The 25220-nt window shown below is 41.2% G+C and overlaps 1 protein-coding gene across 12 annotated transcripts in view; it reads right to left on the bottom strand.

Annotated features, from left to right (window-relative positions):
- REPS2 (RALBP1 associated Eps domain containing 2) overlaps positions 1–25220 on the bottom strand; it is a 152470-nt gene that overhangs the window by 10495 nt on the left and 116755 nt on the right. For 8 of the 12 annotated variants that reach the window (XM_019529255.1, XM_019529254.1, XM_019529253.1 and 5 more), the window contains 4 exons: positions 24610–24671; positions 22830–22904; positions 8637–8720; positions 1794–1939 (listed from right to left, as the gene is read on the bottom strand). In XM_019529255.1, the coding sequence (XP_019384800.1) occupies positions 1794–1939; positions 8637–8720; positions 22830–22904; positions 24610–24671 (367 nt within the window). Of the gene's footprint in view, positions 1–1793; positions 1940–8636; positions 8721–9492; positions 9565–22829; positions 22905–24609; positions 24672–25220 lie in introns of those variants that run through there. The other 4 variants (XM_019529256.1, XM_019529265.1, XM_019529266.1 and 1 more) reach the window with 2 other exon arrangements.

The following is a 25220-nucleotide window of genomic DNA, read 5'->3' on the forward strand; positions in this document are numbered from 1 at the left end:
ACCAGTTTGTAGCAGGCCACAAGGTCCCCCCTTAACCTTCTCTTGTGGAGGCTAAACAGGTTCAGGTCCCGTAGCCTCTCCTCATAAGGCTTGCCCTGCTGACCCCTGAGTTGCTTCCCCCTCCTGCCCCACCTCTGAACTGGGGCTGCTTCAGGCCCCCTGATCAGGAAGAGGACCAGGCAGCTTCCCTACCTCTCATATCCAGATTAGGGCTGATCCACCCAGCCTCTCCTCCCCCCCAGCACATCCAGATCAGAGCCACTCTGCCCCACACCCCTCTCCCTGGGTGTGTGCGGATTGGAGCCGCCTTGCCATGCCATGTGCCACCCTGCCTCACCCCCGCCTGGTACATCTGGATTGGGATTGAGAATGAGCTGTTTTGTTACCCTCCTCACGTGTCTGAAAAGGGGCCGCTCTGGCCCACCCATGCCCTGAGCAAATGGACCAAGATCAGACTGCGCACTCCCCCCAGCCAGATCCAGCCCATCAAGCTGGATCCAGGCAGTGGAAGGACCAGGCACCACCCATCTGGCCCATGTGGTGAAAAGGTTGGGCACTACCGTTTTGGATGGATATAGGTATAGACATTAAACATATATAATAATTAGGGGTCTACGTGAATCACAGAGAAACTAAACAATTTTTACAGGTAGGTCGTGGCATAAATAGCAAATTATGTGGATATTTCCTAGATGTGCTCCAGTGGGCACACCCCTCAGCACTGATTGGCTCAGAGGCCCCAGCAGGGATGAGGAAACAGCTGCCATCTTGTCTACTACCCTTTGTTCCAACCCGCTAGCTGGCACTTTTCCCCCCAGGCGAGCTGCGAGGCTGGATTGTAGCAGCAGCGAGGACCACTAGCTCCCACTGGGGAGCCAACATTTTGTTATTTTTTTTTTAATTCATTTCTCAGACAATCCTAGATTAAGTGGTTTCCACAAAATCCACAGAATCACAAACTGAGTAGACCCTAAATCATAATCATACTATAATCAACATCTCCTTCTGGCTGAGAGCAGAGCCTTCTGCTGCTCCTGTTAGGCTTGAAGATCTGTTTCTACAATGCAGCCTTTCTAATATGGTCCCAGCATCCCTTGGTGGAATACTATTTTTCATTCAGTGGCCACTCTTCAATAGTGTGGAAGACTATGTACGAATTTTCACATAACCAAATAGAAGGACATTTGCTACTTCTGCATCATCCTTTTATACCACCATGATGAAGAATGTGCAACAGGTGATGCAGCAAAGTGACTCATAGTGCCTGGATTGCAGAGAGGTTCTTAGTTTGAGTGGCTGGGTCAGTTAATTTTTGCATTCCTAAATTATGGTTGAGGCTGCAGCAGAGAAAACTATGGGTTATTTTTGTTTTTTTAATTATCTACCACAACTGCAAATTTGTGATCAGTGGGAGTGCTCAGTATTGTGAATGCAGGAAAACTACGTGCACGCCAGGTGTTTGGACTTTAAATGTTTCTTAGTGAAGAGAACTGTCACCTTATTTCCGTGATGAGGCCAAAGTGATTTAGAAATGTTTCCATCACCCGGTGGTAATAGGCAAATGGGAGCTTTTCTGATATGACCCACATGTTTACTGGGTACAGAAGTGGGATCACCAAGTGCTTTCTAAAGAGGCCACTGCCAATCAGCCATCAGAAGTTAACAACTGACCTGGCCCCCATTTGAAATGGCAATCTAGAGCTGAGAGAGAGAGAGGCAAAAAACCCAAACATAGGCCAAGTCACATCTCATGATGCAGCCTGGTATGTTTGGTTTTTAAATGTGCTATTTACTTTTGGACTGGATGGTGGGACTTGACAGCAGACAAGGAAGATGCTGCACTTATAGTGGGAGAAAGCTCCTGGTTCTCCAACATCTGATTTTCGGGGCGAAATTTCCTGCGGATTGGTTTGGATGGTGGCTGAGTAAGCAGAATCTCCTTTGGGGAAAAAAACAGACAAAGATCAAGTCAGTCCTTCCATAACTAAGAGTGTCAACTATATGCTAAAATGACAACTCAGGGTAAGAAAAGATCATAGTTACTGAATAATCAGGATACTGAATTTGCTGAAGGCTGAACTAAGAATCTGTAACAAACTGTACATTGTTTTAAATTCAATTCAGTGATAACCCGGGTTGTCGATTTTTTTTGGTTTTGTTTTTAAAAAGCCTTGCAATTTTTTTTTTACTCAGTTACCTATATTTCTATGCTGTCTGTCTGTGTATTCTCCTTTCATCCTTTAATTGTCTTCCAGCCTTTCTTCATGCCGTAATGTGAACTGTATGAGTCCTCTGTGTGTGCGTGTGTCTGTGTGCAAGTACCATATACAAAGGAGCTTTGACTCCAACTTGGGCCTTTGAGCATTAAAAACAGAAGAAAATTTTTTAAAAATTACACTCTTTGTAAAGGAAATGTTATGTAAATAAGCCATAATCATGATCAATAAGAATTTGAAGGATACTACCTCTTGAATTTCTCAGGAATGACATGGTATGGAGCAGTGACCTATGTTGACTCTCTACATAAAGACTCTGAAGTATCTATCTGCTGTTTGCTCTTATTACTACAGTATCTGAATTCTGTAAAAATAATTAATAAATTTAACTTCTCAATACCTGAGAAAAATAACTACTGGTTTCCTCACTTCATAGGTCAGGAATAGAGGCTGAGAGCATGCCTCAACCACAAAACCAGCCTTTTTCTATCCTGGGATGAAATTCACAGAAAAAACCCCTCCTCTTTTAGAGGAAGCGCTGAAACTGGCTTAAAACAATCTGCTTGTAAATCATAATTACAGAACACATGCATGTGAGGCTAGTAGTTTGTCTTGGTGACTGGCATAAAAAGGACATGGCCTGGGTCCTGCATTAAAAAAACCCACCAGGAGGCTTGAGTTCATAATAGAAAATGACAAAACTGATCATTTAAAAACCAAAATAACCTTTATTTCACAAGAAAAAACATGTTTTCAGATTTGAAACTTTACAGGAACACACTCGCATGCTGTTATACTCAGCAGTACGGTTCATTTGTAGATCTCAAAGTGTTTTAAAGAGAAATGCCCATTTCAGGAAAGAACTTACAGCACAAAAAGGAGAAAGGATTTGATTAAGGGCATGTGTAGACAAAATGGGGGCCCTACATTGAAGTGGTGGGTTTTAAAAACACCGCTTCAATTTAGGGCTGATTAAACCCCGTGTTGTGCACACACTCTGCTGACTTACCTGTCTCTCTGGTGGGGAGGGGAAGGTGAGCTGCCAGCGGGTGGAGCAGTCCCTGGGCTGGGGGGTGGGCAGGCGGATGCTGGTGCTTCCCTCCGCAACAGCTGCACTCCTCCACAGGTAACACCCACCTGCAGGCACCCAGCTCGGGCAGTCTTGGGGGGCACTGCAGCCATGGAGGGAAGCACTAGGCCCCCATGCAGCTCAGGCAAGCTCCAGGGGGTGGAAAAAAAAGATCAGGCTCAACACTTTTCTTGCTCAAGTGAGCAGGAGCCCAATGCTTTGCTCCATGGCTGTAGGGGCAGCAAACTAAAACTAAATAGTTTGCTGTGCCCCAAGTCATTTAAGGCTCATTACGCCACCGAATTTCCTACAGCGGCTGGAAATAATGTACAACATGCTGCTGAGACTTGCAAATGCCAACACTATTAAAGCAGTGCAAAAGCATTTCCCTTGCTTTACAATGTCATGCACAAACGCCTGTCATTTTGTCTACACACGGCCTAAGGTTTCAAGGTACATTCCATAGCCAGGAACAGAACCTGGCGATAGGCAGTATCACCATCTATTGTCCTATTCTCCAGGCAAGGCTACCTTCCTCACTGCATTCTGTGAACCTATTAACACAATATTAAGCAGGATAGAATGTCTTTAAATCAACCAGTAAATTGCACAAAAAGTTACATTATATCATTTGAGTCATCAGAAGTGATTATATGAGTGTTTTCCAATACAAATAAGATAAATAACATGGGTAACAGTTTAGAGTGAAGGGCTTTCTAACATTAACAAATCACAAATAGTTCCATGGCTACTTTAAAAATAATTTCAATGAATTGCAGGATCTATCCATTACATTCCCCCAGCATGCCAGAACATTAACCTTAAAACATGTGGAATATGACACCCAAATTCATATTACGCCATACAATGAATGGATTTGCTGTGCAAAAAATGTACCCATAGGCCTAGACAGATAACATCTAGCCACCAAATCTTCACATAGTATTTACTGCTCTAAAAAAAACAGACATTTTCTGACCGTGCTCCATTCATCTCTTCAAAGGAGATGAATCCCTTATTGTTTAGTCCTGCTGTTAGTGTTTGTTAATTTGAGTAAATGTGGCACTAGGTAGTTGCTGGTTAAACAGAAGCAGTGGCCAAGTCAGTCACTCCTATATAGAATAGGTACAGTGTCACTAGCAGCACCAACATCTCCTACACCAAGTCTCATCAGCATGGCCAGATCTAGAAAGGGCTTACCAGTACGGGCAAAGATTAGTTCAGCCTCTGTACTAACCCACAATTTAGCACCCTTGGTGATCCTCTTATTGAGAGTGCAAAAAGAAGGGAACTAGAATCTGGAATGAAGTAAGATTTCATTTCAAGGAAGTCATTAAATAGTCATTAAATGGGAATTACCAGTCAGTCATTATTGCCAGTATAGACAGATTTTCAACCGTTCATCTTCAGGCAAAAGGCTCAAAAGTTCCTTTCCAACATTCAGTCATCCAGTTCCTCTACTGGGTTTGTTTCGTTTAAAAAAAAAAAAAAATGTAGTGGTATCTATGTTTACCATTTCCTTTAATATCAAGACAAGGGTGGGTGTGTTTTGTGTGATTACAGATCTGAATTAATACTGAGCTTCCTGGTTTCAGACCACGGCGTTACAGCTAATTGCAACCTGATTAATACTACCAATAGTTTCCTGCACTTCATAGGTTATAACAACTGCTGTCTTGAATGGTCTTACTAGATTGCCTATTCTAATGCACTTCTTTTGTCTTTTATCTCTTCAACCCCAGGTCATGCCCCTTCTCCATCCTACCAAGCACTATTTGTTTGCAGTTGCATGGAGTTTTTTTCTCTGATATTTAGCTTAGCCTTTGCCAGCTGCTCCTTCAGACCTGAAGGGCACCTGATGCCTTGAAGCTTGTCCAACAGCTTTCTCAATTATACAACAAAAGATATCAGAAAAAAATCCCTGCCTTGAAAGCCAGATATATGAAAAAAACAGAGACCTATTTAGGAGGGTGATGGGGGAGAGCCAGGTTTTCAGAAATAAAGAGAAAGTTGAGTGGTACAAATTGAACCAAAACTGGTTCTGCTGCTTTGTGATTTCTTTTAGGCTGAGACAATACCACCACTATTACCCGAAAAGTGAACCTGGAAACTAGCCGATAAGACGCTTGTTAGATAACAAAAAATAGAGGCACTGGACCATCCCGGGCAGATACTTTGAGAATACCCAATTAGAAAAACTCCTAGGGAAGCTACTGTCAAGAAAATCAATTCTTTAAAGATATGGGTCAGACAGACTTTCTAGATGCAAGCTAGACATCCTTCCATAATTAAAATAAAGCGTGTATCCCGTCCAGTGGTAACTTTAGAAGGATGTCTCACAGGTCTGCACTTGCCTGCTGGCTCTTTATATTATATTCTTTTAATAGTATTCTTTTAAGACCTTTTGGGACAGTGGTGGGTTGGGTTAAGCTTGAGGGACACGAGCATTGCTAGTGGTTGTAGAAGGAAAGGAACTGTTTCCTGAATGTCAGCGGTTGTACCAACGGCAAAGGTGCATCTGTTAGTGTAGGAACCCTTCCTACCCATTGCGTGTTTCCCTTCCTCACTAAAACTGCAATGCAACCAAAGGAGGTCTGCAGGAAGAGGAGCATGGGGAGAAGCTGGGAGTGGATCAGGGATATGACACCCAGCAATATCTCCCCTTCTCCTCTGGCCCTGCAGTCTCAGTCCTCTCCCAGTGCCTGGTTGTAGGGGGGCTGGATGTGGGGAAACCAACTGAAACTGAATCCAGACTAGACAGAGGCGATGGTGGTAGGCAGACCACTGGACTTGAGGCAATTGAGTCACCTATCACTGATGGGGTTCAGTCTCCCCTTCTGACTCAGGTTTGCAGCCTTGGGGTGCTCCTTTGTTGCACCTGGCTCTTCAGGTGGTAGCAGTAGCTAGGAGTGCCTTCCATCAACTCCATCCAATGAGAAGGCTGCAACTCTCTTTTTCAAAATCAGATCTGGTCACCATCATCCATGTCTTCATAACCTCAAGACCACACAACTGCAATGTGCTCTACATAGCACTGCCCTTGAAAACTATCTGGAAGCTATAGCTAGTGCAGAATGTGATGGATCATCTTCTGACGGGGGGTGGGATGCCAAGGCACATAGCTCCAGTCCTCCAGCTTCTCCACTGGCTCCCAATAACTTTTGGGGCACAATTCAAGGTGCTGATTTTGACTTCTTAAGCCCTAAATGGTCTCAGCCCTGCATACCTAAGGAAACACCCTCTCTCTTAGGCCTTATCATGAGTCCTAAGGCTACCTGAGAGCAACCTCCTGCAAGTACCATCACTACACCAAGTCGGCTTGGCAAAAATGTGAGGTTATTCTCAGAAGTTGCTCATGATCTCTGTTTCTCCCTCCCTTGAGGCTCACCAGAACCCAGGCTTGAACATCTTTTGGAATTACTGTAGGACCTTCCTATTTTGGTAGGCATTTATCAAACAAAAGCCAGGGTGTACTATTGTTTAGGTCATATCCCTTCAGCTAAGTCCCTCTGAATTCATTTTTTTCTCTTGGTTCTCACCTGTTTTATAGGTTACTTTGTTCTCTTATATGTAACCCGCCCTGAGCCTTTGTTGGAAAGGGTGGCATATCCATCAAATAAATTATTAAATATTTTAGGAGATGGGGCAAGAAAAGAAATGGGAAAAAACTCTACTGAAGGTCCTATGAGAGTGTTTTTAGTAGTCCTCTCTCTCAGCACATGACCCACCCAACCTAGACAAATTGGAGGATTTGACCAAAATAAATCTTAAGAGGTTCAATAAGGAGAACTGCAACGTTATGCACTTGGGACAGAACAATCCAATGTAAAGGCTGGAGACTGACTGACTAAGCAGCAGCAGCTCTGCAGAAGAGAACCTGGGGTTACAGTGGACAATAAACTCAATATGAACCAACAGTGTGCCCTTGTTGCAAAGAAGACTAATGACATACTGGGTTGCTTTAGTAGGAGTGTTGCCAGCAGGCAAGGGAAATGATTCTTCCCCTCTATTTGGCACTGAGGCCACATCTGAAGTACTGTGTCCCGTTTTGGGCCCCTCACTACTGAAAAGATGTGGACAAATAGGAGAGAGTCCACTGGAGGGTGACAAATATGGTTAGGGGGCTGGAACACATGACTTCTGAAGAGAGGCTGGTGAAACTGGGCTTATTTAATCTGGAGAAGAGAAGACTGAGAGGGGATTTAATAACAGCCTTCAACTACCTGAAGAGAGGTTCCAAAACGGATGGAGCTAGGCTGTTCTCAGTGGTGGCAGACAACAAAACAAGGAACAATGGTCTCAAGTTGCAGTAAAGGAAATTTAGGTTAGATATAAGGAAAAACTCTCTCACTAGGAGAGCGCTGGAAAAAGTCATCCAGAGAAGGGGTGGACTCTCCATCCTTGGAGGTTTTTAAGACTTGGCTAGGCAAAGTCCTGGATGGGGTAAGATAGTTAAGGATAGTCCTGCTTAGAGCAGGGGTTGGACTAGATGACCTCCTGAGGTCCCTTTTGACCCTAATTTTCTATGATTCTAACTCTTTTCCAGCCACCTATAAAGACTAATACACCCAGTCATCTTTGCATCCACTGCAAAGACACATGACATGCTTTAATCACAGAGGCATCTGAAATGTTCAAAGTGCTTCTTGTTTCATAAATCGAAATAAACAAGCCAGCCAGCCAATACAGGCCAGGGAAATCATGAAGTCCACAGGGCAAAATCCTGGCCCCACTGAAATCCATAATAAACACCCACTGACATCAGTGAAATCAGGATTTCATCACTGTGGAAGGCTCTGATTTTAGCCATGTGGGAGAGCATCACTACAGTTTCAGTGGTTAATTTATATGTAATCACATTAAAACCTGTAATTCATATATAATAAACATGTCCCTAGAAATTTTGCACTTTTAATACTAATATTTGCTTGCTAACAAATAGTTACTGTATTTATCATGGGCCAGCCAGAACTGAATCCTTAACATTAGATTTATCAAAATATTCACTGTTTCCAAGGGTTAGAGTGGAGGAAAGACCTGATACCACTAATCCCTTTTCCAGACTTCTTTAAGGGTCCCAAGTCCCTGCTAATTCTAAACAAATGGGAAGCGTGTGTATTGGTGTCTATATACTGAGAGCTTTCTTAATGATTTATCTAGCTGAGCCTGAATGTCACTTACGAGCCCAGTTCCTTTTAGCATCCTAAACCTCCAGAAAAGGTAAATATGTAAAAATGTAACACTAATCCTCAGTGTAATTGCTTTAAAACCTAAAACAACTCTGATTTGTTGATGAAGTCAAGAGTATAAAGCAGATCACTCAACAATGATGGTAGACATACTTGTCTTACCTTTTTTGTTGGGCTGCTTTCTTCTGTCTGTGGCGGGACTCTATTCATCTGAGGGTGTAATTCAATCTCAGATACTTGTTCTGTCTGTAACAACAAATCAGTCATTGCTGCACCCAGAAAATGACTAGCAGTCATGTACAATAAGGACAATGAAAGCAAACATTAGGCACAAAAGGAAAGTTACTCTAGCAATTCAGCTCTGAAGGAAATAAAACTACAGAGTGATATCTGAATGCATGACATACATGTTTTTAGTAGATGTTTAATTAAACCATTTTCCCTTTACAGTAAAAAGAAGACAAGAGAATATTTTTTGTAACTGCTTCCTTTTTTGAACACAAATGACTTGCTACTCAGAAACCTTAGTAGGGTTACCTTATACAGTGTTGCACTTAATGCCTGACTATTTAGAGGTAAGGTAAGACCCAGGAAACACCATATAAGTCAGAGTTGCAAACTGTCACTTGATTTTGAAGACTCCAGTTAAAGAAAAAAAAATGAAAACATGTTAAATAATCATCTGAGATCAACCAGTATTAACCAGGGGACTTGAGGGAAACCAAATAATCTTCCTTCCTGTTCTAAGCCAGTCCCAAATAGGAAACAAATAGAATAATCAACATATGACTGTACATCTTCAGGAGAAAAATCCTTAAACAATGTCTGGCTAGGAGGATAATGGAAACACTGGGCTAATTCAAAAGCAGCTTTGCTAAGTTTTGTAGGCAGTGTTGGAAGCCATGTCTCTTTGAGCAGGGAACATCATGTAGACCCCCAAAATAATACACCTGGCTCCTGTGGAGAGACTACTAAATTCCCTGCTCTCCAAGGTGGAGTAATAACTCCCAGTTACTACCTTTTAGATTGCCTCCCAATTTCTGCCAGCTGAGTTATGGGGCAGCAATGTGGCTGGCCTCATCTCGCCTTCCTGATTGAAGAGAAGCAGTTAGCTCTATTAATCTGAAGTCAGACAGAAGTCCATTCATAGCATCTGATAAAGTAGGCTGCTGCCTATAAAAGCCTATGCCTTGCTGAACCACTTAGTCTCTAAGGTGCCACCCTACCTTGCCTTCTGTCTAACTAAAGAGTTACTGCTCCATAATATGCTCCTTTATAAAAAAAATGGTACATTTCCATAAGGTTTACATATAAAGCAAAATCAATTGATTCATAGGAATCAATTGCAAAATCCTACTTAACTTCAACCAGGCCAAGATTTTAACCAGTCTCATAATAATAATTTATGAAGCCCTGAAAAAACAAAACAAAAAACTATTCTGCTATTACCGGCAGATTTTTGCTGAAAGACTTCTGCAACCAACAACTGTCTCTATGTCTTCAAAATGTGTAGCAGCTGAACACACTTTAACACCTGATTTAGCCCAAACCATAAATGAAACATTTACAGAAATATATAAATACATCTAAAAAGAAAGGCTATTACACCGCTTCTATTCCCTTCACAATTAAAACAATAGGAGCTGCACAGAAGCTGAAGGGAAAAGCAGTTTTGTCAGTTTTGCTAGTGCTCTAAAACTGTAAAATATTGAACTTACACAGATAGCAGAGTGATCTGTGAATTTCTTTTAAAACACATGAAATTTTTCCTGAGGAAGGAAAAAATATCCTGGCTGATAGGATTTCTCTCCCCTTTTCCTCTTTAAAGTTTGCTACATTTACAAGGTAATCTGATGCTGAAAAGCATCTTACTGTAATTTGTCAGTGAGTAAATCATTTGGATAACATCTTAATGCCAAAAAGCTTTCATATGTTTCAGAAGTGAATGAACAGGGTTAAATTACCTTAATTTAGCTTCACTTACTGGAAAGTAGGAGTGGACAGACAAATCAGTTATAACAGTTCAGCTGAGGTGCACTCACAAACAGTAAATCTCCCCACTATACACTTTTAAGTAATATAATTGTTTATCTGTTCATGTTCTTGGTGTTGTTTTAACCTTGCTCCCACTGAAATCAATGGTAAAACTTGTGCTTGAATCAAATCACAATCTACATTCCCTACCTTTCGAAACAAAAAAGGCTAAATAGGTGGCCCCTGCGCTGATTCATGTGGCTGCATAGTGCCATTTCTTCCTGAGAAATTGAGGGACTGAACAAGTCAAAATAACTGACCCAGACTCCCGGTCCATACATGCTACCCACAAAAAAGCAAGCAACAGAAAGAAAAAAGGCAAGGGACCTGGTAAAATGATTTAGAATAGTCACAGAAAAACTGGTAGAAAGAAGACCTCACCACAGAAGAATGCTATGTACAATTACAGTAAAATCTCAGTTATCCAGCATGAGTGGGGAATGGGAGGCACTGGTTATCTAAAAATTCTGGTTATCTGAGTGTTATACTCAAGGAAGACAGTGCCATACTTGTAGTGTGAATTTTCAGAGAATTAGTGTTCAATACATTACAGTATAACATACTGTGTTTCCCAATTGTATAAAGACTAAAACGGCATACAGATAAAAATGCCATAATAGTCAGCCACTCCAAATGCCAAGACAGCCCAACCACAGGCTGCTGCAGCAGGGGGAAGGGGTGTGAACACTCAGATACCCTCAGAGCAGCACAGCAGGCAGGAAAGCAGTGCGGCATGATGTGTGTACTCCAATACCCTCAGAGTGGTGCAGCAGGCGGCAAAGTGGTGCAATGCAGCACAGAACGGTGTGTCCCGCCACTGAAATTCTAGTTAACTACTCTGGTTAGTTAAATGCCAGATAACAGAGATTTTACTGTACATTTTTAAGAGAAGTACAAGTTTTGGAACCCACCAGAGACAAATGCTACCCAAGGTGCTGATCCCAGTGCTGAAGAATAATATTTCAGAACTCCCTGCAGTCTGATATCTCAGTACTGAAAGACACAGCACTTTTTAAATTTGTATTAGCTATTTGAGCAGCTTGGAGGTAGGGTAGTCATTAAAATAACAACCTTCATTGACAATGGTAGTATCAGGCTACACTGCGCTCTTTACTGTGTCAAGAACCATTGGTCCTGGTGTTACTGCCTTGCCTGGTAAGCCGTGATCATGAGGCTTGTGCTCCTCCACAGAAGACAGATCTCAAAATCCAATTGGGCACAGCTGGCCAGAGAGGTCAGATGGTAAACTGAATACATAACTCCATTTTCACAACGAGAAAGGAATCACTGCTGGTACAGCAGCTCATGTATAATGAATGAAACCAAGTGACTGCTGTGTCACTCAAGTGCCACCTAGTGGCATGTAAAACAGACCACTGCAGAGCACTGTTTCCGAGAACACAGTGCATTACATATACATGTGCAGATGAAACTGGTGGGTCTGAATTCATTCATGAGACAGGCAGACAACAGGCTAGACCATACAGAATATATATGAACTTGCTTGAACTTTCTACTTAAACAGAGTTAACTGTTATTTCCTACTTTTCTTAGTTCTGATCTACACATACAAGATTTGCGGATACAACCGTGTCAGTTAGGAGTTGGGAAGGAGGGGGGGACATGACAGATATACCTATGCCCACAAAAGTCCTAGTGAGGACATAGTCATTATAGCTGCAAAAACCTCTTTTTTGCCATTATAACTTATTTTGTTTTTGTTACTTCAACAGAACCACTTTTGTGCTGGTGTGATTTGCATGGCTATAAGGAAGGTTTGCCTTTATACCTCCCTGGCAAACTTCTTCTAGTATAGGCAAGGCCTTAAAAATCTTATACATTCCCCATGCAGATTTTTTAAAAAGATAGTCAGAAACTAATATTTTTCCATAAACCACATCTGTTCCAAGGAATCCTCCCTTAAGGCAGATCCCATGGACAGCCATCCATCTGCACTTATCTGTAAAGACCCACAGAGCACCTCCTGGTGGATCTCAGGCAATTAATGGGATTTCAGGTCCCAACCACTTTGTTCACAGAGTCCATCTTGTCACTGAAAGCATGTAAATACTGTGGAAGAGGAAGATGCTCCTCAGAGGACCAACCTAATATACAATTATTAAAAATAGTAGGATATTTGTAATGACAGCTGGTTTTTATTTTTCTTCTGATGGGGTGGGGGCTCTTCTTGGATGACCCTTCCCTCTAACTTCAGCACTTCGGGCACTTTGTGACCTGCCCTTCTTGCTGTAGGCTGAACGTGACTTGCACCACAGTACACCGTAACTCAGTTGTCATGGCATGTAAGGAGAAGGTGATCATTCAAGAACATTTGAAGGAGGGGCAGGGAGTCCCTCCTAATAACCCAATAATTCAGTATCATATCTTATACCTCCTATGTTGCATGTCACATTCACATTTACTGGGAATTCTTTTGTTCTTCAGGCAGCAATTTAAACCAACTAATGAAGGTCCCCTGGACTACCAGGGCTGCAAGTGTCATTCATAGAATAAGTGAGTGAACTTGTAGCTCAAATCTAGTATTAGTTCATGTGTTTCCCAATTGTTAGAATGGGGGACAGCATAAAGGCCTTTGGTTTTTATTTCCATCTCAGACACTCATGACCTCATTACATAACCCTGGGTCAGTCAGTGACAGCCTCCCTATTGTGACAGTCCTTTAAGTTTAAAGGAAGTTCACTACAAAACAGATCCTGACATCATATTTCAAGTAGGTTAAAACAGGTCAGCTGAAGATAAACATACATGCAGGGCCTGCTCTTGCCAACATTTATGCCCAAGAGTAACAAGATTTTACATTTGAACAATCCCAATGTAGTTCACATGAGTGAAATTACCCGTACTCATTGTATCAACAACCATTTCCAATGCCACTTCCAACTGACACAAGGGTCATGAAAAAGGGTTCATCTGTAAGGAAAGGTGGGCTGTTTCCTTAACACTCAGATATACCAATTATGATTTCCTATCATCTATGCCAATAAGTTAAATTTGAGAGAATCTTCTTTCCTTTCTAAGGGTTCATATTTTTGTGTTTCAAAGCAGTCTTCAAGAAAGCCTAGTCCAACCCCTCCTGTGTCTAAGTCTGGTGTAAAACCACGCTGAACTGCCAATTCTTTTTTCAGCTTGTTATAAAAACTGAAAGTGATAAGGCAGAAAGAAAACCTATAGGGATGCAAATGCAACAAGCTGCCAAGACTTTGGTGTGTTGACTGCTTTCCCAGCACTGTGCAATCCCAAAGTTTTGATAAGCTATTTATTTATTTATTTGAGATATCTGAGAGCTGGTGATAAGGTATGGGGAAAAGGCAGCAAATACACACAAACTGCCATGATGCTCAAATCCATTCACAAATAATGAAGAGGACCCAGACGGAAACATTAGCAATCTGCTTTAATACTTCACTTTCATAAAACCAGATTAATGTAAGCTAGAAGGGGATATGTGCCCTCTGCTACAGATACATGGATATGAATCTAATTTAAAAAAAACTAACAAACTATAAAAAATATAAAATGTACTGTAACTAAGATATTTGTCCCTCTAGAAGAATTTCATTGGAAAAGTCTTTATTGCATCCATCAAAGGGCTCCAAAATACCTTTTAATTATGCACCAGTCTCCAATACTTTAAAGCATAATTTTTGTTTATTTGTTTGACCATTCTGGATTTAACAAATAATTTTCTCTGACGGAGGAGGATTATCCACTTGTATTGTGCTAGGAAGACAGATGGCAGACTCTTTTGTACTATAGATGATTAATATTTTTATTACAGGCATTGACTTCTTCAGTATTTAATGCACTGATTACACAGCATATGCTAATCCGCAGCATCTCTGGTACAGCAATTCTTTATCCGACAATTACCTTTTTCTTTTAGCACATATACTAGCTAGAAAAGAGGCTATCTTAGCTTAACTGAAGAAAACACTGGTGGTAGTGATTCCACTCTAGATGCAATGAGCAGGTTTCCATAAACTAAATACATTATTTTCTTTTTATTTCTAGAACAAAAAGTTACCTCTCTAAAGCTCTAGGTGTCCTGCCAGCACTTAAAATCACTCATACTGTAAAATGATGTAAAAAAGCACCCCAATCAGCCTGTGTTACCAAAAAACAGTTTCAATAAACTAATATAAACATTTCAATAAACCCATTCCCATTTCCTATGTATCCTGACTTTTCCTGAATACCTGTGAAACCAGATACACCTTGCCACATGTCCTGAAGATCAGCAGGCTTCTGCTATCTGAGGCCAAGAGTAGGGAAAAAGTATTCCACAATAAAGGGGCTCCTCATAGAAACAATCATGTTGTCAGCTCTCATTTATCCATGGCAGTATTGAAACAAAATATGAAATTCAAGAAAAGCACGCTCATAGTAACAAAGAGCTTGAGCCAAACACCCATCACAAGACAACAGGAGTCTTCCCAAAGGACCTAATCCAAAGTCCACTACACATTCAATAATAAGACTTCTATTGACTTGAACAGTTTTCTGTTAGTTGATTAAATCTTCAGGTAGGCCCTGGTTCAGGACAGCACTGAAAGACATGAATTGATCTAAGATCTAAAAGTTCATTCAGAAAGATTTAGAAGTAGTAATATCTTAGGGGTTTTTTTTAGATGGAATACCTGAAAATCAGTTTCTTCTTCACTCAGCGTTCCTGACAAACACTGAGTTTAAATCTGCAAAGTTTTACATTGTGTGATACTACGAGCAGTTCTGTGAGAAACCTGGGATTCTGCTCTTAGCAGTAAATTGACAAAGAATGTAGAGTTTGAAATATTTTAATTAAAAAAAATACAGGCACAAACTTCTTATATATTTAGGTCTGGGTTATCACCTGTCTCTACAATGTTCTTATTGCCCAATGGCCGAGCAATGAACTAAGAAGTGAACTAAATCATCAAAGCACACCCCTCTGAAGTAATATAATTTGAAACAGGAGACCACTATGGCATCTTTAAGTGTGGCTTTCAGGAGACTCTTTAATTAAAGCGCTGCCAGTATCTCATGTATTCAGCGTCCTGCATTTCAAAATGGTGAGGGCATTTTACCTAAACCTTGTTTGATAAGCTTTAGTTAAAACTCCCCTGCTGCCATTTTGAAGCACAAGGATGCAGGATACAAGTGATGCTGAGGCTGCTGGAGCATGCCAATTAGCAGGCTCCAGCAGACTTAATGAATTCAGTATGCTTCGGTGTATGCTAAGTAGAACGTGTCGGAGCAGGCGTTGGGCACGTGTATAGGTGCCCCAAGAGACTGCATTGAGAAGCCACTCAGATTCTGGTTACAGGCAAAAACAACAAGCTTCTGTCCTCTAGCAGCCAGGACGCGGTGCTAGACAACCGGGTGAGACTGGAAAGATTGCTTGCTTCTTCTAGGGCACAGGTTGGCAACTTCTGCCACTATAGGCTGCTACTTGTGACCTAGTCCCCACCATGGGCCACCCCCCCGCATGTCCCTAGCAATCAGATGCTGCAAAGTGAATACATAGACAATGGCAGATGCTGAGACACTAGGGATGCTTCTTCTGCTGCAGCAGAGAGAATGATTTGAATTTAGCAGGTAATAGGACCCTGGGCCACCACCTCTGCTACTGTGGCTGCAGTATGCTACTGATATTCCTAAGCTGCCACAGGATGGATCTACTCTCTTCACAGGCCAGATCTGGCCCGTGGGGCACAGGCTGCCAAGCCCTGTTCTAGAGTTAAATTAAGCTGGCCAGGAGAGGAACTTCTTAGTCTTACCTAAAACCAGAGCCTGAGAGCCTAAGAATTCTGTCAATGGTTTCAATTTAAAAGAGCAACCAAGACTGTAAAAGCTATTTTTTAGCTCAAATTTCAATTAAGTTACAGAACAAGGCAGGAAGCAAATTCTGACCCAATATACTATCCACTGATACCCACAATGGATATTCTCACATTGATTTCCAGAGGGTTTTGAAAAGGCCTTTGATGGAAGTAACAAGTTGTTGGAAAATAATAAATTTTTAGGACTTCGGCGTGTAACTTTTGTTAACCTCATTGACACCTTAGTGACATGAGCAGTCTCACCAAAAATTTATAAGGACTGCACAAGCTAACCTCACATATCCATGCACAGAATACTTTATTAACGACTCAGGATCTGAATATTTTGAAGTTCAGCAGGTCACTGGTAATACTTTTCTCCTAGGAGTCAGTAACTTTTTAACTTTTCTATTTATATTTAAGATTTTACCTGCATGTGCCATTTTTGTTGACACACTAAAACTGCCAGCATAGAGTCGATGAGGAAAACTGGTAACCAAGTTTCAAGAAATAAATTATAGTAGAAATCAGCATTAATCCACAAAAACCAACCATTCTTATAAATGAAATGAGATTGGAAGTAATCTGTTTCTCAGCCAAGATGCACATAGTTTTCTTCTACTCCCAGTATCTTCCAAATCCCTCCTTATATAGTATAGGCATAGCTTGAGACAGCTAGCGATTTTGGGGATGGAAGACACTAGACAACATAATTTATATACAGACTGCTAGTTCAGGGGGTTTATGCTGCAAAAATTTTGCTGATGCTGAATAAAAGTTTATGGGGTCATATATTGCCTTCAGTATCAATTCATAATTCTCATTAAGAATGTTATAATAAATTTCCTACAGTATGCCGCTACCATCACCAGTTTTTGTAGACCCCAAAACCAACTGTAATAACACATTATTTTTGCTTTCCATAAAAATACAGGTTCAGTCTGAGCTTTGGGGGGATCATATTCAGCTAAACCTCAGTGAAAATGGAATCTTATTCATGTGTATCCAAAGTCAGGTCCTATATAAAATTAACATTCTTACAAGTTAAATATTTAGACTCTCTTGTGATCTTTTCATCACAATTCTTACTGCCACTAAGTCGCACAGATTTTGCACCTGTACACTGATCTTCTAAAGCAGCATGTTTTAGAGAGTCAAGTAAGATTGATTTCATTCCTATTTAGCCCTAATCCTGATCCCTGGACTCCAAATATAATCAGGACGAGGAAAAATGACAAAATAAGCATATTTATCATGCTACAGGCGAGCTACAAAAAACACCAGTGGGAATGATACCAGATAGTAGCAGTGCAACTATCCAAAAATGGTAATGGAAGGAAAATACTTCAGAATAACTTCCTGGACAAATAGATTTTTAGTCTTTGTGAAAATCTACTTCTGTCAAAAGAAGCCTTTTCATCTGTCTTTTGCAGTAACTTAGACAAACCTGGATTGTTTTTTTAAAAACAGAAACACCACATTACTGAACAAAAGGAATACAGCAGACGTAATACCAGTATATTTGGGTTTCAGTGAAATGTGAGAAATACTATTTTACAAAATCTTACTAGAAAATTAATTCAAACTGGTTTCCACAGAAATACAGAAATGTGGACTGTAAACTGGATAGAGAGATCATAAACACTAGGTAGTTGTCTATCTAGAGAGCCATCTACAATATTTAAGCACTAATGAGACAGACAGACAGACACACCTTAACGTAGAGTCCTTGTGGTAACTGTAATATATATATACTGCTGCAAGGCTGTGTCCTCTGCACTGTGTTGAGTGCTCAGCTGTATGGGTCCCCAAAATGGTCTGCTCTTCCAACATTATATTCACTAGGATTATTTTCTAATTCAGTTACATTTTAACCTGGGGTTCATTCCTGTTACCACAAGGACCCCAGGTTAAAATGTCACTGAATTAGAAAATCCTAGTGAATATAATGTTGGAATAGTAGTCCATTTTGGGGACCCATACAGCTGAACACTCAACACAGCGCAGAGGAAACAGCCTTGCAACAGTCCTTCGGGGCATGGCTGATCAACCAAATCCTAAAATCCTCCATATAAAGTGAAACGGCCGACAGGGATGTGCGCACACCCACAGTGTGGACTGGAATGAGCACTGGAGTGAGTTCTGAGGAAGAAGCCCAGCTGCTGCTTTCCTGGGAACTGGCTTATTCTAAGACAACACTGTCGATTCCTTTAGTTCCAAGAGAAGGAAGGGGGAACCGGGCTGGATTAAAGGAAGCCAGCACCCTAGAGACACCATCATACTTCTGGCACATGCTTTGTAACTCACAGCTCATGATTCCACCCCCCTGGCACTCATTCACATCCCTACCTACAGAGCGTAATGATGGCAAAGATCCCCTTTCCACACAGTAAGAATGGCAAAAGGCCTGTTTCTATATCCTAGACCCCTGCTACACATTCAAGTAAAAGCTGGACAGAAACCAGTTACAGAGTTATTACACATTTTCAATCATTGCATTTACAGCTTGTTGGCTCTTTTTATAGTTGACAGTCATTTTTATCCTATGATAATTTTTCTGCCCTTGTGGCTGGTCAAAATTTATTGTACAATTAACCAGTTTATTGTGTGATAATTTGCTCTTGTGGCTGGTCTTACTTTGCATGTGTGGCCAGTGTAAGTTTACTGCACGATTAATCAGTTAATTGTGTAATATGTAACATGCAGCAGTAGCCCTATAAACAGCAAGAAGTTTCCCCTGTCTGACGCCAAAAGTGGCAGCAATGCACCAGTCTCTGATATTTTATCCAGTTGTCAGGTTGTATCTGCTTTGGTCAGTGCACAGTGCTCTTCTCTTCCTGCTACATGTAGACTCCTCTGCTGGACCCTGAGAGAAGAGGCTCTTAGCATCAATGCCCCATGCTTATGCATGGAGCATTCAGGGGTACAGCTTCATGCTGTCTGTGGACTTAGGCAGACATTTTGGCATGAGTTATGCTTGGGGAGCACAATTTCATATTCTTCTTCATGATCTCAAAAGCTACAAACTAACGTTTATTTACTTCGATGAATGGGAAAAATCAGATACAAATCAAAAAACCCCCAAAATCACAGAATGTCAAGAGCTGGGGATTAAGGAATATGCCTTAAGATCGCCCTGACTGAAAATACATAAGCTTTATGTAATAGACAACAGCGTATGTTCTCAGTGGTCAAAAGGGAAGCAAAACTGCCGTGACATTTTGTCAGTTCCATGTTTTATTATGTATATTATACTTACCCATTAGCCCAATTCTTCACAGTCATCATTCTGATGCACATCATTTAGCTCACAGGTTATGAATCTACCCTCATGGCCCTGCAACCAGCTACATTTAGGACTGGATCTAGGATTTCAAAACAGGAGGGGCCTGGAGATACAACTGGTGCCCTCCTGTGGGTAGACTGCACCATGTCAGCAGCTACTAGAAACTATGTTGAGTCCCAAAGTAGGTACGACTCCCCAGCCCTTCACCCCCTCCAGGGCTCTCCCATAGGGGTTGCCTCTAAGCATATGAGGGCCCACCTACTGCCACCACTATCCCCAGCTGATCCAGGGGCAGGAAGAGTCCCAGAGCTAGTCATGCCTCACTCCAGTCAAGGGCTGTGGTAAACAGCTGCATAGGGCACAGCTTCAGACAGCAATAGCAACTGGCAGACTCCAGGTGTCCTCCACTAGTTGAAAGCAGGGGCTGGAAGGGGGGCTGTCCATGAATTCTGCCCATCTCCAACCCAGCCTGCCACTCTGCAGAGCTGCACCCCACATCTGGAGCCCCCAGGCTAATGCAAAACCTGGGGAAGGGGACAGGGAGAAGGGATTGGTTGGCACCACTGCTGAGTCCAGCACCCAGTGAACACTGCTGGCTACAGGTTAGCTACTCTGTTGAAGACAGGTAAAGTTACAGCACTCCCAGATCTGTCCCTGGCTACACCCTGCCCTGCATAGAGTAACAATGGCAAGGATTCCCTTCTCTTCACAGGCGGTGACAATGACTGCTTCAAGAAAGTAAATGCAACAAGGAGGGCCAGATGCAAGTTCAGTATAATGAGTTTTTGGTATAACTGGAAATATTAGGCAGGCAAGGTTGTTTAAGTAGATGTGGTCATGTGGGATGTGTGGTCACGCTTGATAGGCGTGCAGATACAGGCGGACATAGACAGGCTTGCAAGTTGGGTGGACCAGAACCAGATGAATTTCAATGTTGAGAAATGTAAAGTGCTCCACCTGGGGATGAAAAATCCTCCGCACACCTGCAGGCTTGGCAATGCCAACCTGACCAGTACCACAAGTGAAAAGGACCTGGTGGAAATAATACAGCACAGTATGAACATGAGCTGTGACACTGTAGCCAGCAGGACCAACAATACCCTGGGGCATGTATCAATTGATGCATCTACACCAAAATCAAAGAAGTGATTCTCCCACTCTACTCAGCATTGGTGAAACCACAGCTGGAGTACTGCATCCAGTTCTGGGCGCTGCACTTTAACAAGGATGTGGTAAAGCTTGAGAGAGTCCAGAGAAGGGTAACCTGTATGATTAGAGACTTGCATGGCAAGCCATATGAGGAAAGGCTGAGGGATCTGGGACTCTTCAGCCTGAAAAAAAGAAGGCTGAGGGAGAACATGGTAGCAGGTTACCACTACATGAGAGGCGTACATCAAGGGCTCGGTGAACAACTGTTCACCAGGGCACCCTCAGGGAAAACTAGCAGTAATGGTCACAAACTCCTTGGAAGACCATTTACCCTGGCAATCTTCAAGAGGAGACAGGATGGTCTCCTTGCTGGAGTCACCTGACCCCAGTAGTCTTTCCTGCCTGGTGCAGGGGGCTGGAACCAATGATCTTCTGAGGTCCCTTCCAGCCTTACAATCTGTGAATCTATGTGATATCTTTTATTAGACCAGGGTGTTTCAACTTTTTTAATGAGTGTACCCCCAACAGCCCCCTTTTTTAATAAGCGTACTCCCAGGAGGAGGGGGGTGGTGGTAAGTAGTCAGATGTGAAGACAGGGTGGGCGGAGGGGCAGCATCCAGATGTGGAGCTGAGGTGGGGATGGGCATGAACGGCTAGACACTGAGCAGGGGCATGGCAAGTGGTGGAGAGGCCCTGCCTGCTCCTGTGAGGCACTGGCACAGGGTGGCAGCACTTAGTCCCCGCCCACCCCCACATAACCTCTGGGACCTTTTAAAGTACCCCCAGAGGTATGCACACCCTGGTTGACAACCCCTGTACTCAGCCAACTGAGTAGTTGGAAAAAATTTCTTGGCAAGCTTTTGGGTGCAGTCCTTTCTGCCTATGTCCTTAGACCAAAACAGCTACAACTAAAAACCCACCAACCTGGAAACATTTAATATTGTGAATAACTACAGTTTCAAGAGCACATTGAGTTTGATTGCCTGGAAGAATCTGGCAGAAAGAGCACAATGTCTAACAAAAAAAAAAATTGTAATGACCATGACAGAAGCATGGGACCAAGACTAATGCTCTAGTTGTACTTTGTCATTGATTAAACTCACATAGAACCTTCCACCCAATTAAAACAACTTCTACCCTATCACATCTTGTGGACATACAAGAGCCTGTAGAGCCTAATAAACACTTTAACTTCACTCTAAATACTCAATCTACCCTGGCTCTCTTTGCAGTTTTCTGTGGGTGACTGGGTCTCACAATAAATTGTTTCCCTCTCCTCCTCCATCAATGGATTTCCAATGCAGTGCCAAAATAAAGCACACCATAAACATGCACGAATGGTGCAGAGCAACCTTAAATACTTGGGGTACACTTTAACCCCCAAACTACTTTTGTGCTTAGCCACATGCATCTATTGAAATGGCAAAGAAATAAAAAAGGATTTAACAGCATTGTAGAAAGTTAATTAAAATTGAAACTTAAAAAGAGCAAGATTAGTAGTAAAAACAGGAAAAAGCTGAGTGCATCATGCCAGAATAATTATTTTTCTTCAGTTCTTAATCCTGCCAGTATTTTGAAAACAGATCAGTTACTCTTGAACATATTCATGCTCTTTACATCAAGGGCCCCATTTGGGTAATGTAATCCATATGCTTATTATAGCTATGCATGCTATACTTAATGGCCAGCTAAACTGAATTATGAACCCCATCAACTAATATATTATATATATATATATATATCTATATATACACACACATATATACACACATATATACACACACACACACATATATATATCTTGATCGTTTAAAGGCATGTTTTGATGACAAGGGCACATAAGATGTGGCAGATTACAGTTTGTGTGGTCTAAAATACTATTTCAATTGTTTTTCAATTCAAATTTAAAAAAGTGTTTTTAAAAGAAGTAAACATATATTAAAAAATACATCTCCAAGAATTATGTACATAAAATTGATTTATTTTCCAGAAAGACTGTTGTGCTGAAATAGAAGAGAAGGCTGGATTTTTTTGTGGGACTACCATATTTAAAATGCTAAAACATACCTGTTCCGGTACTCTGAAGTCTACATAGCTTGATTTGGGTTGGGTGGCTGGTTCAGTATTTGCAACAAGAGGCACCTAATGGACATGAATACATATATTACTCTCCCATCACCTTGTTGAGGGACTAAAATCTATCTTAAACACAGAAAAAAACCCAAAAAATTCTTGCCTGTAGCACCGATTTTTGTCAAATAATAGGTTTTGTTTTGCTTCTTTGCTGTCCAGAAAACAATGATGAAATTTTGCATGTGAAAGGATACAGTAGAGCTAGAATGGCTTATGACAGCAATAAGGCAGACAAAGAAGAAATCATTCAGAGTTGGAGGAGATGCAATAAGGAGACATTGCCCAGAGGAGGTTGAGAAAAAGGAATGGTCTGATGACAATGTTAAAGTGCACGTGGCTAAGTTTGTAGCTGGGTCAATGGAAGTGTGTAGGTAGAAAGCAGCATCCTATACCATCCTCATAAACTGAATATTTTTACCAACTCCAAACCCAGTTGAAAAGAGAATTGCTGTTTATGAAGAACTCAGTTCTCCCTTTCAGGAATAAGTGCCTGGGTATAATGTTAGGGAAGATGTGCTTAACTTCTTACATCAGACCTCAAACTCAAGTCCTGATTGCTCATGGATATTAAAGATGCCTTAGTATTTTCTGTTTGAGAGGTGGGCTGATCACTTGATAATGGTCAGGGCATCAGTTTCAACTCTCAGTATAAAAGATTAATACGCAGTATGAATTGCCAGCTATGGCCAGCTGCAGTCAAGAACATAAATACATAAGACATCTATACAGACATTTTTGTGGAAAGAGATTAAAAAAAGGTAGAAAAAGATGGACGTTAAGATGCAACAGTTATGACAGGTCTTGTCAAGCCATGCAGCCTTTGTGTATTTATCATTCCTTATGAAGGAAGAAGAACTCGTCTATAGTACATTACTTGGGATTATTGTTCATGATTAGATCCATTTGCTTTACACAATGGATGTGTGCTGTTCTGATGAAATAAGTATGCCACTAAATCAGTGTGCCACTCAATAATGTAGTTAATGTGGGATTTATTTCCTTTTAGTATGACTATTTCACACTGATAGGTGACATGTTCTATGATATGCAGCTGCTCCTTGCACTGCTACCTTGACAGCATTTATAGCTTGAGAAGCAAGTGAATTAAACCTCTGCCTTTCAGCCAGGGAAGACTGTCACCAGGCTTTTCATTTATGATTTTGTCTACAGTGTGTATCCTGGCTCCACAAAGAAAAGGAGTTTGTAACAGCCAATTTGACATTATCCAGTAATCATTCAAAAACAAAAGTGTGGAGAATTTTGCAGATATGCAACGGCTTTGTAATAAGCATAGGCAGGATATGAAAAAGCCAACTATTGTATTATTATCACCATATTTTCTCACATGCAATGTGCCCCCAAATAATACATGCACCCTGTTTTTGAAAGGCAGAATGAAGGGAAAAAACCCTTTCTTTGAAAATACTGATAAGTAGCAGTAACTGAGTACAACTTTTACAACAAGTGGAAAAACAAAGTGTACACAGCCAGCAGTGAGAGCCTCACATGTAGTTCTGCAGTGTTGCTTTCACTTTCTTGGTCAGAGGCAGAAACTATTACCGTATTTCCTCACTTATAATGCACGCCCCAATTTCCAGCAGCTTAATTCTGGGGAGAATGATGTGCATTGTATGTGACAAAACATAGCATCGGTAGTATCTAAAGAAGAAATAATGCACAATACACATCCACAGTTTCAAAATGTTTTACATACCTGTGATACAAGAGGCCGAGGTGGCAGGGCAGGTGGTGGTGGTAACCAGCCTGATCTAGCAGCTGAAATGAGAGAGGAAAACAAATTAAAGTTACTGAAATCTGATCTAGACTATTTCTCTGATGACTGTCAGTGAAGAGGTTCCATTCAACTTTTTAATAATGAAATTCAACTTGATTTTTACTGAAGTTACATTCAAGCAGCTTGTTTGCAACTCTTCCTTCTACACCTTCCATTCTTAAAAACAAATGAACAGACTCAATTGTTATAAAAAACTTACGCTACAGTAAAAGTTAAAAATAAGAGTCAGCCAGATACAGAAGACACTATTAAAACAATGCAACTTTAGCTGAGGGTTTAAGTTTACTCCATTCCTAGAACTCTGTTCTTCATCATTAACATTCTTGCCTTTAAAGAAAAGTAATGCTTTAAATGTGTAACATAGACATTAGAGTTCACTCAAGATAAAACACGCTGATACGACAAAGCACAGCTGAGAAGAAAACATCTGCCATGGAATTAGAAGGACAGATACGTAAATGAACCACAGAGATCAATTTTAGGGTTTTTTGTGGTTTTTTTTTTTATTGTTTTGGTATATTTTGAGGAAA

The sequence above is a fragment of the Crocodylus porosus genome, unplaced genomic scaffold (genome assembly GCF_001723895.1).
Source record: "Crocodylus porosus isolate Cpor-Errol unplaced genomic scaffold, CroPor_comp1, whole genome shotgun sequence".
In the NCBI taxonomy this organism is placed as follows: domain Eukaryota; kingdom Metazoa; phylum Chordata; order Crocodylia; family Crocodylidae; genus Crocodylus; species Crocodylus porosus.